At 45.2% G+C, this 13874-nt stretch overlaps 1 protein-coding gene across 2 annotated transcripts in view; it reads left to right on the top strand.

The window, feature by feature from the left end:
* The first annotated feature begins 5737 nt into the window (after positions 1-5737).
* GMDS (GDP-mannose 4,6-dehydratase) overlaps positions 5738-13874 on the top strand; it is a 369384-nt gene continuing 361247 nt past the window's right edge. Inside the window, exon 1 of one of the 2 annotated variants that reach the window (XM_077353299.1) lies at positions 5738-6618. In XM_077353299.1, coding sequence (XP_077209414.1) covers positions 6493-6618 — 126 coding nt within the window. In that variant the 5' untranslated portion in view covers positions 5738-6492. The remainder of the gene's footprint in view (positions 6619-13874) is intronic. The other variant, XM_077353300.1, reaches the window with a different exon arrangement.

The following is a 13874-nucleotide window of genomic DNA, read 5'->3' as shown; positions in this document are numbered from 1 at the left end:
ATGCGCTGGTTAATAAATGTAGCTTTTTTGGGGAGGGGTATCCATGCACCTCGCTCACTTCCTCTTACCAGTTTTATTTTTGAGCGTTGTTGGCTATGCAAAGCCAAGAATCTGAGTTTTAACTGAACTTCAACTTCTGTAGGAAACAAAAAATTAAACATAAATCAAAATAATCTCTGAAGCCAATGTAGAAGATAATCCATCCAAAGGAAGCCTCTATCCCTAGCTGTATCAGATACATTCAAACAATGAAATACGGGATGGATTTATTTTAGGAGGCCTGATTTCCAGAAGTGGCCTAGTATACAAGGTTTGTACAGGAAGTCTGATACAATCTTGCCAATTACTAATTATCACGGAGGGAGGTGGAAAGGCATCTTGACTATGTCTAGACTAAACCATAGGCATTCCTTGGAAAAGGAACTGAATAGCTCAGTTTAGACTCGGAATTGTAATTTACCTCTTCAACAAGTAATTTGAGATTTTGGAAAATTACCCAGAGAACTGCAAAGAGCTAACGTATCAGTAGCTAAAGACAATCTGGATTTTATAAGACATACAAAAGATGTCACTTAAGGGCAGCATTTTTTTTTAAATGACTACTATACAAGGGGCTACTAGGTGTCACGATGATTATCTATATTCCCCTATAATTATTTTAATTATTTTCGTCATGTGTTACTGAATGATGCTCCTGGAATGACGTGCTTCAGACTGATTAACTTCCTAAAGTTCAGAAGAAATGGCGGATTGTATCTTGGGCCTATTCTGCACACAATAGATAATGCACTTTCAATGCACTTTCTAAGTAGATTTTCCTGTTCTACACAAGTGCATTATCCTATGTGTGTGGAATGGGTCCTAGACTTTACCAGTTACAATCCCTGGATCCTCAGGAGCCTGGAAACACCTCAGAATTATTACCAATCTCTAGAGGGCAGGCATCAGTTCTCCTGGAGGGAATGGCAGCTTGGGAGGATGAGCTCCATCACATCATCACATCCCTCTTAAGCCCCTGCCCCTTTCCAGATGTCACCCCCAAATCTCTAGGATTTCCTCAACCCAGACTTCAAAACCCTAATTGCACTCTACTGGGGCTGTATTCTTATCCCCTCTAATTTGCATCTCCTAATCATTTTAATTCACAGTGCTGGATTCTCATTTGGCTAGGAGGTCTGTCCTTATTTTACAGAGTCAATTCCATTTCCTCCAGCGTGTTCTGGGGAAGGTCTCATCAGATTCCCACCTTCAAAAGGCTCTGTCTACATGGTTGTAAAGTCCCGGACACACTACCACAAATTGTTTTGGAGTGTCCAGTCTTCTCTCCCCAATGAGATTCTATCCAGTCCTATTTGATGGATTTAAATTCCAAAGTCAATTCCAAATCCCTTGTCATCAAATTAATGCTTTCAGAAAGGGATCCGATTAAATTTCCCAGGGTAGCCGATGCCCTTGGAAGCATGTTCCAAATAAATAACTCAGGCTTGCTAGTGCTGGAACGTAATCTTGTCTAACCCTTTTTGTTTCTTTGGATTGTGATTTGTGTATGCCAATAAAGGTTTTCTGAGTCTGAGTCTGGTGTTGGTTCTTGCCATTAAGGCACTCCATGGCCTAGGACCAGTCTTCCTGCAATATCACCTCTCCCAGAATGTTCTCCTGTAGTAACTGTGGTCTTCTAACCAAGGTATTATAGGCAGGTCCAAACTTTCTCAGCCTGTTCATGTCTGTCTTCTGTAGCAGCTCTTACCATGTGAAACGGTTGTGGCCACTCTGTTAAACTTTGAAAAAAAACTATGTAAGGTGGAATTGTTTAAGGTGGCTTTTCATTGACAGATAAATCTGCAGAGAGGGCATTGATTTTTTTTGTCATTGTAGTTTTAGTTGATAGCCTTGGCTATTTTAATGCTTTTATAACATGATTTTACATTTGTGTAAGCTGCCCGGAAGAGCCTCTTGTGGCGCAGAGTGGTAAGGCAGCAGTCTGAAAGCTCTGCCCAAGAGGCTGGGAGTTCAATCCCAGCAGCCGGCTCAAGGTTGACTCAGCCTTCCATCCTTCCGAGGTCGGTAAAATGAGTACCCAGCTTGCTGGGGGGTAAACGGTAATGACTGGGGAAGGCACTGGCAAACCACCCCGTACTGAGTCTGCCATGAAAACACTAGAGGGCGTCACCCCACTGGTCAGACATGACCCGATGCTTGCACAGGGGATACCTTTACCTTTAAGCTGCCCAGAATCCAGAAAAAGGCTGGTAAAAGCACCTGATTTTTTTTTAAGTTCTTGAAAGTATCCCATATTACAGGAGTGCCAAACTGTGGCTCTCCAGAGGTCCATATGATGTCAGGGGCTCATAGTAATTATAGTCCATGGACATCTGGAGAGCCGCTGTTGGCCACCCCTCCCATATTGGGACCAATTTTTTCCCCAGTGGAGACTGAAGTGGTTTCAGTCATTCTCTTCTCCATTTTATTATCCTAGTAAAATGTATCTGGGAGGCAGTAAATTGGTGCTGGCCGGGTGGATCAGGTGTGCTGCTGCCATGGGCGCAGTGCTGGTTCAGAGGAATCACTTAGAGCCTGTGTCTGGCAAACAGTGCTGGCTTTGCAGGCAAGCAGATCTACACCTCTCTCTAAGTTTCTGTTTGTACCTAGGAGCTGGGCGAAGAACAGTCAAAGTGGTCAGTGTCTGAAGCTTGACTAATTGCCTCTGCTGAGCATTCTCCATCTCTAACACCTTGCTGCTTATTTCCGGCTGGGTTGGAAACGAATTCATTTCAAGTACCCGCACGGTGTCTGCAGACAGTTCCATACATTCCTATGAGGAGCTCTTGGTGCTGACAGAAGGCGTGGTGACAAAACCCATCTCTGAAAGAGGGGGCATTTCGGCCTTGAAATGGGCAGTGGTGCATCCACTTCTAAAGAAACCAATTCTGGACCCAGGGGAGTTGAATAAATATCACCCGTTCTTAGATGTACTTTTCTTAAGCAGTTTGAATGAATGGTGGCTCACCATCTTCCCTCTCCCTCCCATGGGAAAGGTGGCCAAGGTTTCCCCTTTTCCATATGCTGTGCAGCCCATCTCCACACACACCCCACCTTCTCAGGAGCAATGCAAATTCAAAGAAAGCTTGGAAAAAATGGTGCCTGCTTGCACCTTTGTTTTAAGTGTGTCACTTTATCAGGGGGGAGGCAATTGACAATACAGAATACTTGACTATAGTGCATTTTTTTAAAAAGGTGCTATTATATTAGGACATTCCTGAATTGTAACACAAAGATGGCTTCTTTTTTGTACTTGGAGAAAGCTGCAGGAAACTGCTGGATGAAATTAACCACATTTCTAGTCTTCCTTCATGAAATTGACCAAGACTTCATTTGCCTGCATGAAATTGGCAAATGTTCTGTCAATCTTGCTGTAGGGGGAGATGGGGATGCTGTTGTGGGGAGAGGAAGGGTGGGCTATTACAAGCTCCATTGAGACCTTAGACAAGTCACAGTTCTCTCAGAGCTCTCTTAGCACCACCTACCTCATAGGGTGCCTGTTGTGGGGAGAGGAAGGGAAAGGTTTTTTGTAAGCCACTTTGGGATTCCTTCAGGTAGTAAATAGTGGGGTACAATGCCCCCCAGCTCTCTTCTTCCTTTACAGTCCTCCAGTTAGGGCTGTTGACCTCCCAGGTGGGTTGGGGATATCCTGGAATTACAACTTATCTCCAGGCTACATAAAGAGGCTACACCTGTTTATTATGTATTTTTAAAGCAAATGCATTTATCCCACTTCTAAAGTGAAAGGCTACTTTGGAAGCTGGACAGCATGGCCTTGTATCTTTCCAAGGTCCCTCCTCTCCCTAAACTCCAGTCTCAAATTTTTTTTGAGGTATTTCTGATCCCAGAGTTGGCAACCCTGCCTTCTGCTGCAGTCTGCCCACAAATGAGTAGGCATTGAAGAAGAAGAGTTGGTTCTTATATACTGTTTTTCTCTACCCGATGAAGTCTCAAAGTTGCTTATAATTGCCTTCCCTTCCCTCTCCCCACCCTGTGAGGGAGGTGAGGCTGAGAGAGCCCTGATATCACTGCTCGGTCAGAACAGCTTTCTCAGTGCTCTGGTGAGCCCAAGGTCACCCAGTTGGCTGCATGTGGAGGAGTGGAGAATCAAACCCGGTTCACCAGATTGGAAGCTGCCGCTCCTAACCAGCAGACCAAGCTGGATGCTGCTGCTCCTAACCACTACACCAGTCTGAGAAAGGCCAAGTCCTTGGTCAATCAACATGATATTGAACTCCAGAGTGAGTTGGCAATTCTACCAAAGCCATGCTGTTCCCTAAAATCATGGACAGGAATTTCAGCAGCCCTTTATCTATCAGCCATCTCATTTGCTAAATTTAGACAGGCCTTTTCCAGAGCTCATTTTGACGCCTTCCCATCTACTGCAATTTATGGAAGACTGAAGCGCTGGCATTTGGAGCCAAGTTGCTGTCTACATACTGCTCATGTTATGAGACTATTTCCCACATAATACTCTATTGTGAATTTTATACTGATGACAGAAAGAGCAAAATTACTCCCCTGCTAGTGCAATTTAAAGCATTCCAGCAATTTGGAATGTACAGAGTTGTTCTTGACCCAATTCTTATTAGAAGGCAAAGGCTACATCATATGCTGTAGTAGCAAACTTTTTGTTATCTTGCTTTCAGGAAACCCAGTATCTTGAGTAAGGGATTAGATTGATGCCATTCTCAAACGGGGTGCAGACTGAAAAATGTGAGAAGGGGGAACCTAAAAGGGTTTATGGGGGGCACCTGAAGTGATGAAATACCCTTTTTGTCACATAGGATGACCTGAATTGCTAGAAAGTTCAACCTTCATATAGATGGTTTAATATATAATTATTATAAATCTCAAAATATCACATAGGCAATTGCTCAGATGTATTGAGGTTGGTTCATATGTGTACTCTAGAGCCTGAGATTCAAATGGACAGCCGCATTGGTCTGAAGTAGCACAATAAAATCAGTCCAGTAGCACGCGAAAGCTCACGCCTTGGATAAATCTTTGATGGTCTTAAAGGTGCTGCTGGACTCTGATTTTATTCTATATTCAAAGGAAGTAATCACTGAGGAAGAATTCTTGGAAAACCAGTAACTTTAATGGGACCCCGTTTTGATTCCTTCATATACTTTGATTTGGTTCAGGATTTTCTTTGATTTTGGAAATAAATCACACCAAGACAAGTTTTGGACTGTGGAAATCTTTATTGGCCAGCCTACTGATTTCATTTGTTTCTTCGGCTTGACTTTGTGAGGAATCGACGTTTCTTCTTTGTTCTGGGACCCTGACAATAAAACTGGATTGCATAGGTAGGCGCACGCCTCTCAGCCCCACCCAACCCCACCCAGCACCCAGCACCCTGCAATTTCCCACCCCTGCCCTCTTTCCCTTACGTGTCTAAGCTCCCTTCCCCGCGCACGCGCAGACGCGCCCCGCCAGCGCGCATGCTCCCGCTCCCCCTTTCCACGTCAGTCCTCTTGCAGGAAATCGCCGCTCGGCCTCTTCCCGAAGCCGAGTCCGACAGCAATCCGGCTGCAGAGCCCCGACGAGCTCCTCCCCCTGCCCGCCGCCCTCGCCCAATCAGCGCCGCCGCCGTCACGCTCTCTCGCTCGGAGGCGGCGAGGCAGCCTGCCGCTTTAATCCCGAAGGGGGGCGTGGCGAAGCAAGGGCCGCCTCCGGTGATTGGCTGGGGGCAGCGGCTGCCGCTGATTTTCAAGGGACCGAGGAAGCGCCGGGCTGCCAGTCAAGGTTGCCGGGTTCTCGCCGCCCCCTCCCCCCTAGGCCGTTGCTAGGCGCGGGCAGTCAGCTGGAGCGCGAGACTTTTAAAAGGCGCGGGCCGAGAGGCTGCATGGCCCAAGTCCTGGTTTGAACGGGGCTCGCCCCTGGCAGAGGACGGGGCCGGCGGAAAGTGGAAAGATTGCACGGCACCTGGAACAGGCGCATCTCCGCAGGGGATTGCACGGAACCTGGAACACGCGCATCTCCGCAGAGGATTGCGCGGCATCTGGAACACACGAATCTCTGCAGAAGATTGCGCGGCATCTGGAACACGCGCATTGGACGATACCTGGAGAACACGCAGATACCTGCAGAGGACTGCGCCGCACCTGGAGGAAGCACATGTCTGTCGGGGCGCGAAAGGAAAGCGACAGCAACCACAAAAGGAGGCAGGGAGAAGCCCCAACGTTCATAGCATAGCCTTTCGAGCCCCCCTCAAAGCCACACTCAGTTAATATCTGTGCTCCTTAACTCCACAGCCAGTCTTATCACTCCTGTGCCTCCAGTGGCCCTGTGACGACCTCTGGGGCTGGGTTCCCCTCCTCTCCTCACCTGCCAGAGCACCTGCAGAGCCACACCCTCCCCTGAGCGCACTTTAGCCACTGGCCGCCTTCCTTTCCCTTTCTGGGAGCCGCAGCAGCAGCTGTGGTTGCTCCTCCCCTAGCCAGGGGCATGGCACATCCGCAGCAGCAGCAACAACAGCCACAGGACACCTGTTCGAACTGTGATCAGGACGCAGGAGGCTGTGGAGAAATGAGTCCTAAGAAGGTGGCTCTCATCACTGGCATCACAGGCCAGGTAAGTCCCACCTGTCACCTGCTGTGGCAAAGCCCTGGTTAACATTTCCTGGTCTTCTGCTTTAATAAAACCGGTGTTTAAATGTTTGAGAATTTAGATTTAAAGTGTATTAGATATGGGGGTTTAGATTAGATCTGTTTTGTGCATTTGTAAATGGTCGTGAGTTGTTGAAAATGGGGTGGTGTGTAAGTCTCGAAACAAACCTGAACTTGGTGAAAGAAGTCTGCAACAGGAAGCAAATAGCTGAAGGCTACGTGTGCAGTTCCCTGATACATGTGTAGTTCTGTAATGTGAAAGTGCTTCATGTGTGCCTATAGGTGGAATGAAGTTTGCAGCTCTATACTTTCTTACCAAGGGATAAGGGCAATGGGACATTGCAGAGCTGGAAAAAGTACAAAGGGTTGGTGTAGTGGTTAGGAGCACCAACTTCTAATCTGGCAAGCAAGGTTTGATTCCCTGCTCCCCCACATGCAGCCAGCTGGGTGACCTTGGGCTTGTCACAGCACTGATAAAGCTGTTCTGAGCAGTAATACCAGGGTTCTCTCAGCCACACCTACCTCACAGGGTGTCTGTTGTGGGGAGAGGAAGGGAAGGGGATTGTAAGCCACTTTGAGACTTCTTCTGATAGATAAAGCAGCATATAAGAGCCAACTCTTCCTCTTCTTCTTGGAGCACATTTTTGTGAGGAAGGGCTGAAGAGGCTGGGATATTTCAGTGTAGAACAGAGACCACCGAGGGAGGGAGGACCAAAAGAGGCCTATAAAATTTAGTGAAGTCTAGAACCCGCAAGCAGACAGTGAAGATGAAGGGCGGAAGATTCAGGACAGACAGAAGGAAATACATCCTGATACAGATAGTGGTGGAAATGTAGACTTTTTGTGGCATTAAAAGGGGATTCAGCAGGTTCATGAAAGACAGGCCTACTAATGGTAACTAAAGGGAACCTTTGCATTCAGAGACAATCAACTTTTGTAGACTGGTACCAGGAAGTAACATCAGGAGAAGGCTTCAGTCTCTGTGACCTGTTGTTGGCCCTCCAGAATAATTGATTGGAAGAGGGTATAACATTCTGCAGAAGCAGAAAAGGCCCTCCATTGGGTCTCAGCCAACTGGACATTAATTAAGGCTGCTTTCTTAAAGAAGATGCCTCTTAAACCGTGAGTTAGACAATATGGGTAGAGATGATCTCATAGGTACTCAGGATCCAAGTTGTTCTGTGTATTGGGACTAGAAACAAACTGAAGGCCAATGTAGATGGCATAACACTGTTAAGGATGATCACTGTGGCAAATTCTTGTAAAGATCCCAGCTGACAAATTTTGTATCATCAGTAGCTTCCAAACCATCTCAAAGGACAATACCATGGGTGGCATGTTACAGCAGCTAAGTTATGATGTTCCTAAGATAAGACATGTAGAACCCTGGTACAGTTGCTTTTCCCCAGGAATGATAGCTTAGCAAGTGAAAGTTGTTTTGATACTTGTTTGTCAAAAAGTACCCTAAGCTGTATATTTGATGTAGTCAATTTCTTCTTCCTCTGCTCTTATCCTAAGCTGTATTCTTGATGTAGTCAATTTCTACTTCCTCTACTCTTACCCTAAGCTGTATTCTTGATGTAGTCAATTTCTACTTCCTAGAACAGGTTGTTTTCCCCATCTAGAACCCTTTGATCTGGTGTGCATACAGTTTCATTCTAGTCTTTCATCAAATCCAACGTTTTAAGGCTTCCATTGCCTCTTTGGAATTGGGCATGAAGCGGAGAGTTGAGTTTCATCAGCATATTGATGACCAAACTCTCTTTGTCTCTGGATGAACTCTCTCAGTGGCATCACATAGTTGTTAAAAGAGAATCAGGACAAAGTTGACCCCTGTAGTACCCTATATGTTAAGGGCTATGAAGCTGAAGAAGTCACAAACACTGCCTTCTGGCACTTACCTTTTCAGGAAGGGATGAAGCTGACAAAGAGTAGAGCTGCCAAGGCCTGCTAGATGGTCCAGAAGAATACCATGGTTAATGTATAAGATGTGTACGATGATCAGTTGAGACATGATCACATGAAGCCGTGTTATACTGAATCATCAAAGAATACTTGTTCCATCAAGGTCAATATTGTCTACTCAGACTGACAGCAGATCTCCAGGAACTCAGGGAAAGGTCCTTCACATTACCTACTGCCAGATGCTTTAACTTAACAATTCCCAACTTGTGGGCTGCGGACCACATGTGGTCCGTTTACTAATTGGAGGTGGGCCCTGAAGGATGCCTTTTCTCCCCCCCCCCTTTACAACACACTTCGGGTGTCATTGTCTCGTTGCAGAGAAACAAGCTCAGGGTTCCCATTGATTTGTCATTGTCATGAGTTAAAATTTCCATGAAAATAAAATGTTCCTTATGTTCATTGTTGTGGCATGTCTGTATCTTATTTTGAAGGGATGTTTAAACATTACCATAGCGATCAGAGAGAGTTAGGGCAGTGGTTGAGAGTAGAGGAGTAAACTACCCCCCCCACCGGGCCTCAGTAAAAGGCGTTGAGTGGTCCCTGGTGATTAAAAGGTTGGGGACCACTGCTTTAACTGATGAAGACAGGGATTGAACCTCGGACTTCCTGCATGCCAGGCAAAGGCTCTACCACTGAGCTGTGGCTTCTCCCCACATACTCTTTCTATTGGGTCACTGGCACAGATAATCTAACAGGGCATCCAAGTCATCTTCTGTGACACGGCCATATCTCAACCATGATCAGAAACTAACCAGATAGAGTTTCCCCCAGAAATATCCAGATTTTTTTTCAGGCATCACTTTCCCCAAAACTTTTCTCTGCAAAGGGTGCTGGAAAACTGGTCTAGAGTGATTAATATCTATGCTGTGTAAAACTGGGCTCAGCAAATCCCAAGCATCCTGGCACCAGAAAACTCATTTTTATACCTTAAGCTCTGTCATTTATTGTGTCTCTTGGTGATTCTTGGTAGAAGTACACCACCTATTTAACTGAGCAATACAACTGGTGCTAGATTGGGGTGGGGTGGAAGAACTCTGCAGATAGCCTCTCCCTCCACCCAGGACCTGGAAAGGCTGCAGGCTGGAGGCCCCCAGGAAGGGAACTCACCGGAAGGGGCAGCTCTCACGCAGCAGGGATCTGTAGCCTCAGAGTAAAGTGGAAGGAGGAGGGGATGATGAGGGATGGAAGGCGATTGGTTGGCTGCTGGACAGACAGGCAAGCCAGTTGGAGGAGGCATTCAGGGGCAGGACAGTCGTCCACTTAAGCCATAAGACACACTCCTCCTCCAAGCCCTTACCAGAAATATTAAGTGGAACAGATTATTTTACATGTACATTACAACACTTTTGTTAGAGGTTTAAAAATGGCAGATAAATGTGGATTAGGTTTTATGATAGTGATAATAATTAGCAACTGTAGTCATTAAAAACAAAAAAAACAAATGGTGCAATCATGCAGGATATGGTTGGGAAGCATAGCTGTGTAAATGCCCACCTGGGGCCCTTCCCCTTTCCACCCCCTCCAGGCCTATCATTGGCCATTTGGGGAGAAGGAGGCAGGTTGACATGACCACATATGGTCGTATCACCCACTAAATGCTTAAGAATTTTTTTTAAAAAGTAAACATTAGTTAACTCCCATTCTGGAAACCCTTCCAGGGACATCAAGAAACCCCAGGGCTTCGTGGAACCGTGGTTGAGAAAGCCTTTTTGCTGTCTGCCAAGCCTTAGTCCTCTTGGTGTATGTGGATAATTAATAAAATCATTGGATGGACTAGCTCCTCCTTCCTTATTGGAAATGGGTCTCAGGTGTGCAAAAAATAAGGGGGGGGTTATCAGTGACTTGAGGACATTGAGTTGCAGAATGGCTCTTCTGCCAATCCCCTTCAGGTCATTAAAGGGTTCAGTGGGTTTTTCTGCAATGTTATATAAATTTAATATAAATGTTATATATAAATGTTATATAAATTTAGATGGGCCTTTTCTAGGGCTCGTTTTTTTTTGGCTTTGCTTACTGGGAGATTCTTTAGTTACATTTTTACTTTTGGATAAGTACAATTCTATTTCTTTTATTGTGGTAAAGAGAGCCAGCATGGTATAGTGGTTAAAGAACAGTGGACTCTAATCTGGAGAACTGGGTTTGATGCTCTACTCCTCCACATGCAGCCAGCTGGGTTACCCTGAGCTAGTTACAGTTGTCTTAGAGCTGTTCTTGCAGAACTTTTCTCTTGAAGCTCTCTCAGCCCCAGCTATCTCACAGGGTGTCTGGGAGGGGAAAGGAAAAAGAGTTGGTTTTTATGCCTCACTTTTCACTTCCCGAAGGAGACTCAAAGCGGCTTACAATCACCTTCCCTTTCTCTCCCTACAACAGACACCCTGTGAGGTAGGTGAGGCTGAGAGATCTATGACCAGACTGCTCAGTCAAAACAGCACCATCAGGACTGTGACAAGCCCAAGGTCATCCAGCTGGCTGCATATGGTAGAACAGGGAATTAAACTCAGTTTGCCAGATTAGAAGCCGTCACTCTTAACCACTACACCATGCTGGAAGGGAAAGGTTTTTGTAAGCCATTTTGAGACACTTTTGGGTAGTGAAAAGCAGGGTATTAAAAATCAATTCTTCTCTTGCTTTTCCTCCTCCTCCTCCTTTGTTATATATCCCTAACCAGTAAAATGGAGAGTTTGGATCGCTTCTGTTTCTGTCATATCAGTATATCTGCTCTCTTTCTTTTTGATGTGGAACACATCTTCTGGTGTGCCCCCGGGGATGGAAAAGGTTGTGGATGTGACGTTCATAGTCCTGCCCCAGAGAGCATGCCAAAAGAAGCTGGGGTACCCTCAGGGTGGCTCAGCAGGAGACTAGGCTAGTGCCACTGCTGCCCGAGGAGGCTGGGACAGTCATGGAGTGGCACAGTAGCAGGCCAGGCTTGTGCTACCCCAAGAGGTAAAGATAGAGGGAGGAAGGAGGGACCAGGACGGAGGTCAGGGAAGCAAGAGGGATGGGGGGCAAGGGGCAATCAGGGGCAAGGAATTTGTGTTTGTGTGTGTCCAGAATACAGAAGCTCAAATGCTGTGAGGGTCTAGCTAATGGGAATGTCTGTTGCCCATTTGGAAACAGCTTTGTTGGCTGCCAGTCTGTTTCCGAGTTCACTTTATAGTCACCATCTTGTCATTTGCTAAAAAGAACCTTCCGTACAGTGGCATGCAGAGTCTCCAAAATGGGGAGTGTGAAAATGGGCTGAGTTAATGTACTGGCAAAAACAAAACAAAAACCCAGCATATATCATGCACGCCTAATTCATATGTGACAGACCAAGCCTTTTCATTGTGATAACATGAGCTGATCTCCCAAGTTTGAGCACTGAGCCCTTACTGTCAATATGCATTGAAAAGGTGGGACTGCAGTGTTCCTTTTGTAGTTGTTTCTGTACTGCTAGTAACCATTGCAGCTTGGATGGTGCCAAAGATGAAAAGGAACACGTTGCTTTCCCCAATTAATTTCCCAGATTGTTGGGAACAGGGTGTGGATGCAATAAAATGTGGTTGCAACCTGGTGGTTGAGGACTGGTTTGGACCGACTGGTATTGACAGAGTTGCTTGTACAGTGACTTTTGCTACTTGCATGATATATTTAACGGTTACACTTCCTTGAAGTAGACGATATCTCCTACATTGCTTAAACTAACAGGATGTATTCCGGATGCTTAGCAGCAGTAAATGATTTACAGGATCGTAACCGGTATCGCAGGCTTACTGTCGGCAGGGATTGTCTCTTCAGACATTTATAGGTGTTGGTCTCCTGCTGTGTGTTGAAGGTGTATTTGTAAGTTTTGAAAGTGTATGTGCAATATGTGTCTCACTGGAATATCTGTTAGCTCAGGTTTCACTGCTGCCCTTAATATTGTGTCAGTGGCTGAGAAAACATGAGAAAGGGCGAATGTATCGAAGGCTGCAGGTAGATCCAGGAGGATTAACAAAAAAGGATGACCTTTGTCTACCTTTTGCATCAACAAATACATTCAATCGGATGTCATCAACTAAAGCTGCTAGTCTGGAAAGGGTCTAGAATCCATGAGTTATCCAGGACAACCTGGAGTTGATCATTGAATGTAATTTTTTTGGTCTAGGGATGGCATTTTAAGTAGTAGACAGATGACCATATATGTGTGTGCTTGAGGGAAGGTGCCCCAGGCGAACGAGTTCATAACATCCAGTTAGCAGAATGGTAACATGTGTGGAAGAAAGGAGTGACACTTTCAGCCAATTAATATCTTAAAAGAAAATTTGCATAAAATGGGCTACCACTGGTGTATACATGAGCAATTAATGAGGAAATTTGAAAAATATTTGGTACGGATGAAGGCGAAAGCCAATTCACTTGAAGCAGTGGGTGTGAGCTTACATGGACCCCGGGGAATGGTAGAGGACAGGAAGGCCTGGAGGATCATTGTCCATGGGGTGGCAAGGGGTCGGACATGACTTCGCAACTAGCAACAACAACATGTAAACCACCCAGAGCTGCAAAGAAATGGGTGGTATAGAAATCTAAATAAATAAATAAAATAAAAATAGAGAAGGATGAGGAGTCTCTGTTTTGATTGAGACTCTTGGAGAAAATATACAAGTAGGCAATACAAGATGCCCGAGTTAAATGCTGGTTTCACAAAAGAAAAGGGGGTGCTAAAAGTTTACATCTCCACCCCCTTCTTTTTGCTGGTCATTGGATTATCTCAATAGTACTGTAAGATTTATAAACTGCTCACTTTGTTATGCTTTCTTTTTGTTTCAAAACAACCCCCCCCCCCCCACACACACACACACACAGTATATTGTGAAAGCAGTTGGGAAGTCTTCTCTCTTTTTTGGAAATTTTTTGTATTGTAGTTGTTCTATATGTCTGGTTTGTTTTATATGTTTCTTTTCTGGAGGTTTGTTTAGGCTTCAGTTATATAATATAGCTTGAAGCTTACACAAACCATCAGATTATAGAGATCATTTATGTGCTTTTTATTTTGGGCATAATTCGCAGTAGCCAGGATGGGCGTGCATCCAGCACACAAGTGGAAGATGACTGACCAGATGATTGACTGATTTGATTGAGCTGCAAGGGTATGTGTATGCAAGCGTGCAAGCATACTGCCCACCCTTGAAGCTCAGGGTGGTTTAAATAGAACATAGAACATAAAGATATATATATATTATATATAATTCAGAATAACATCAAATGAACAATAGTAATAACAGTTTCATGACAATG

This window comes from Paroedura picta, chromosome 9 (genome assembly GCF_049243985.1).
Source record: "Paroedura picta isolate Pp20150507F chromosome 9, Ppicta_v3.0, whole genome shotgun sequence".
Classification (NCBI taxonomy): Eukaryota; Metazoa; Chordata; class Lepidosauria; order Squamata; family Gekkonidae; genus Paroedura; species Paroedura picta.
This window is presented reverse-complemented; position numbering and strand designations above follow the sequence as displayed.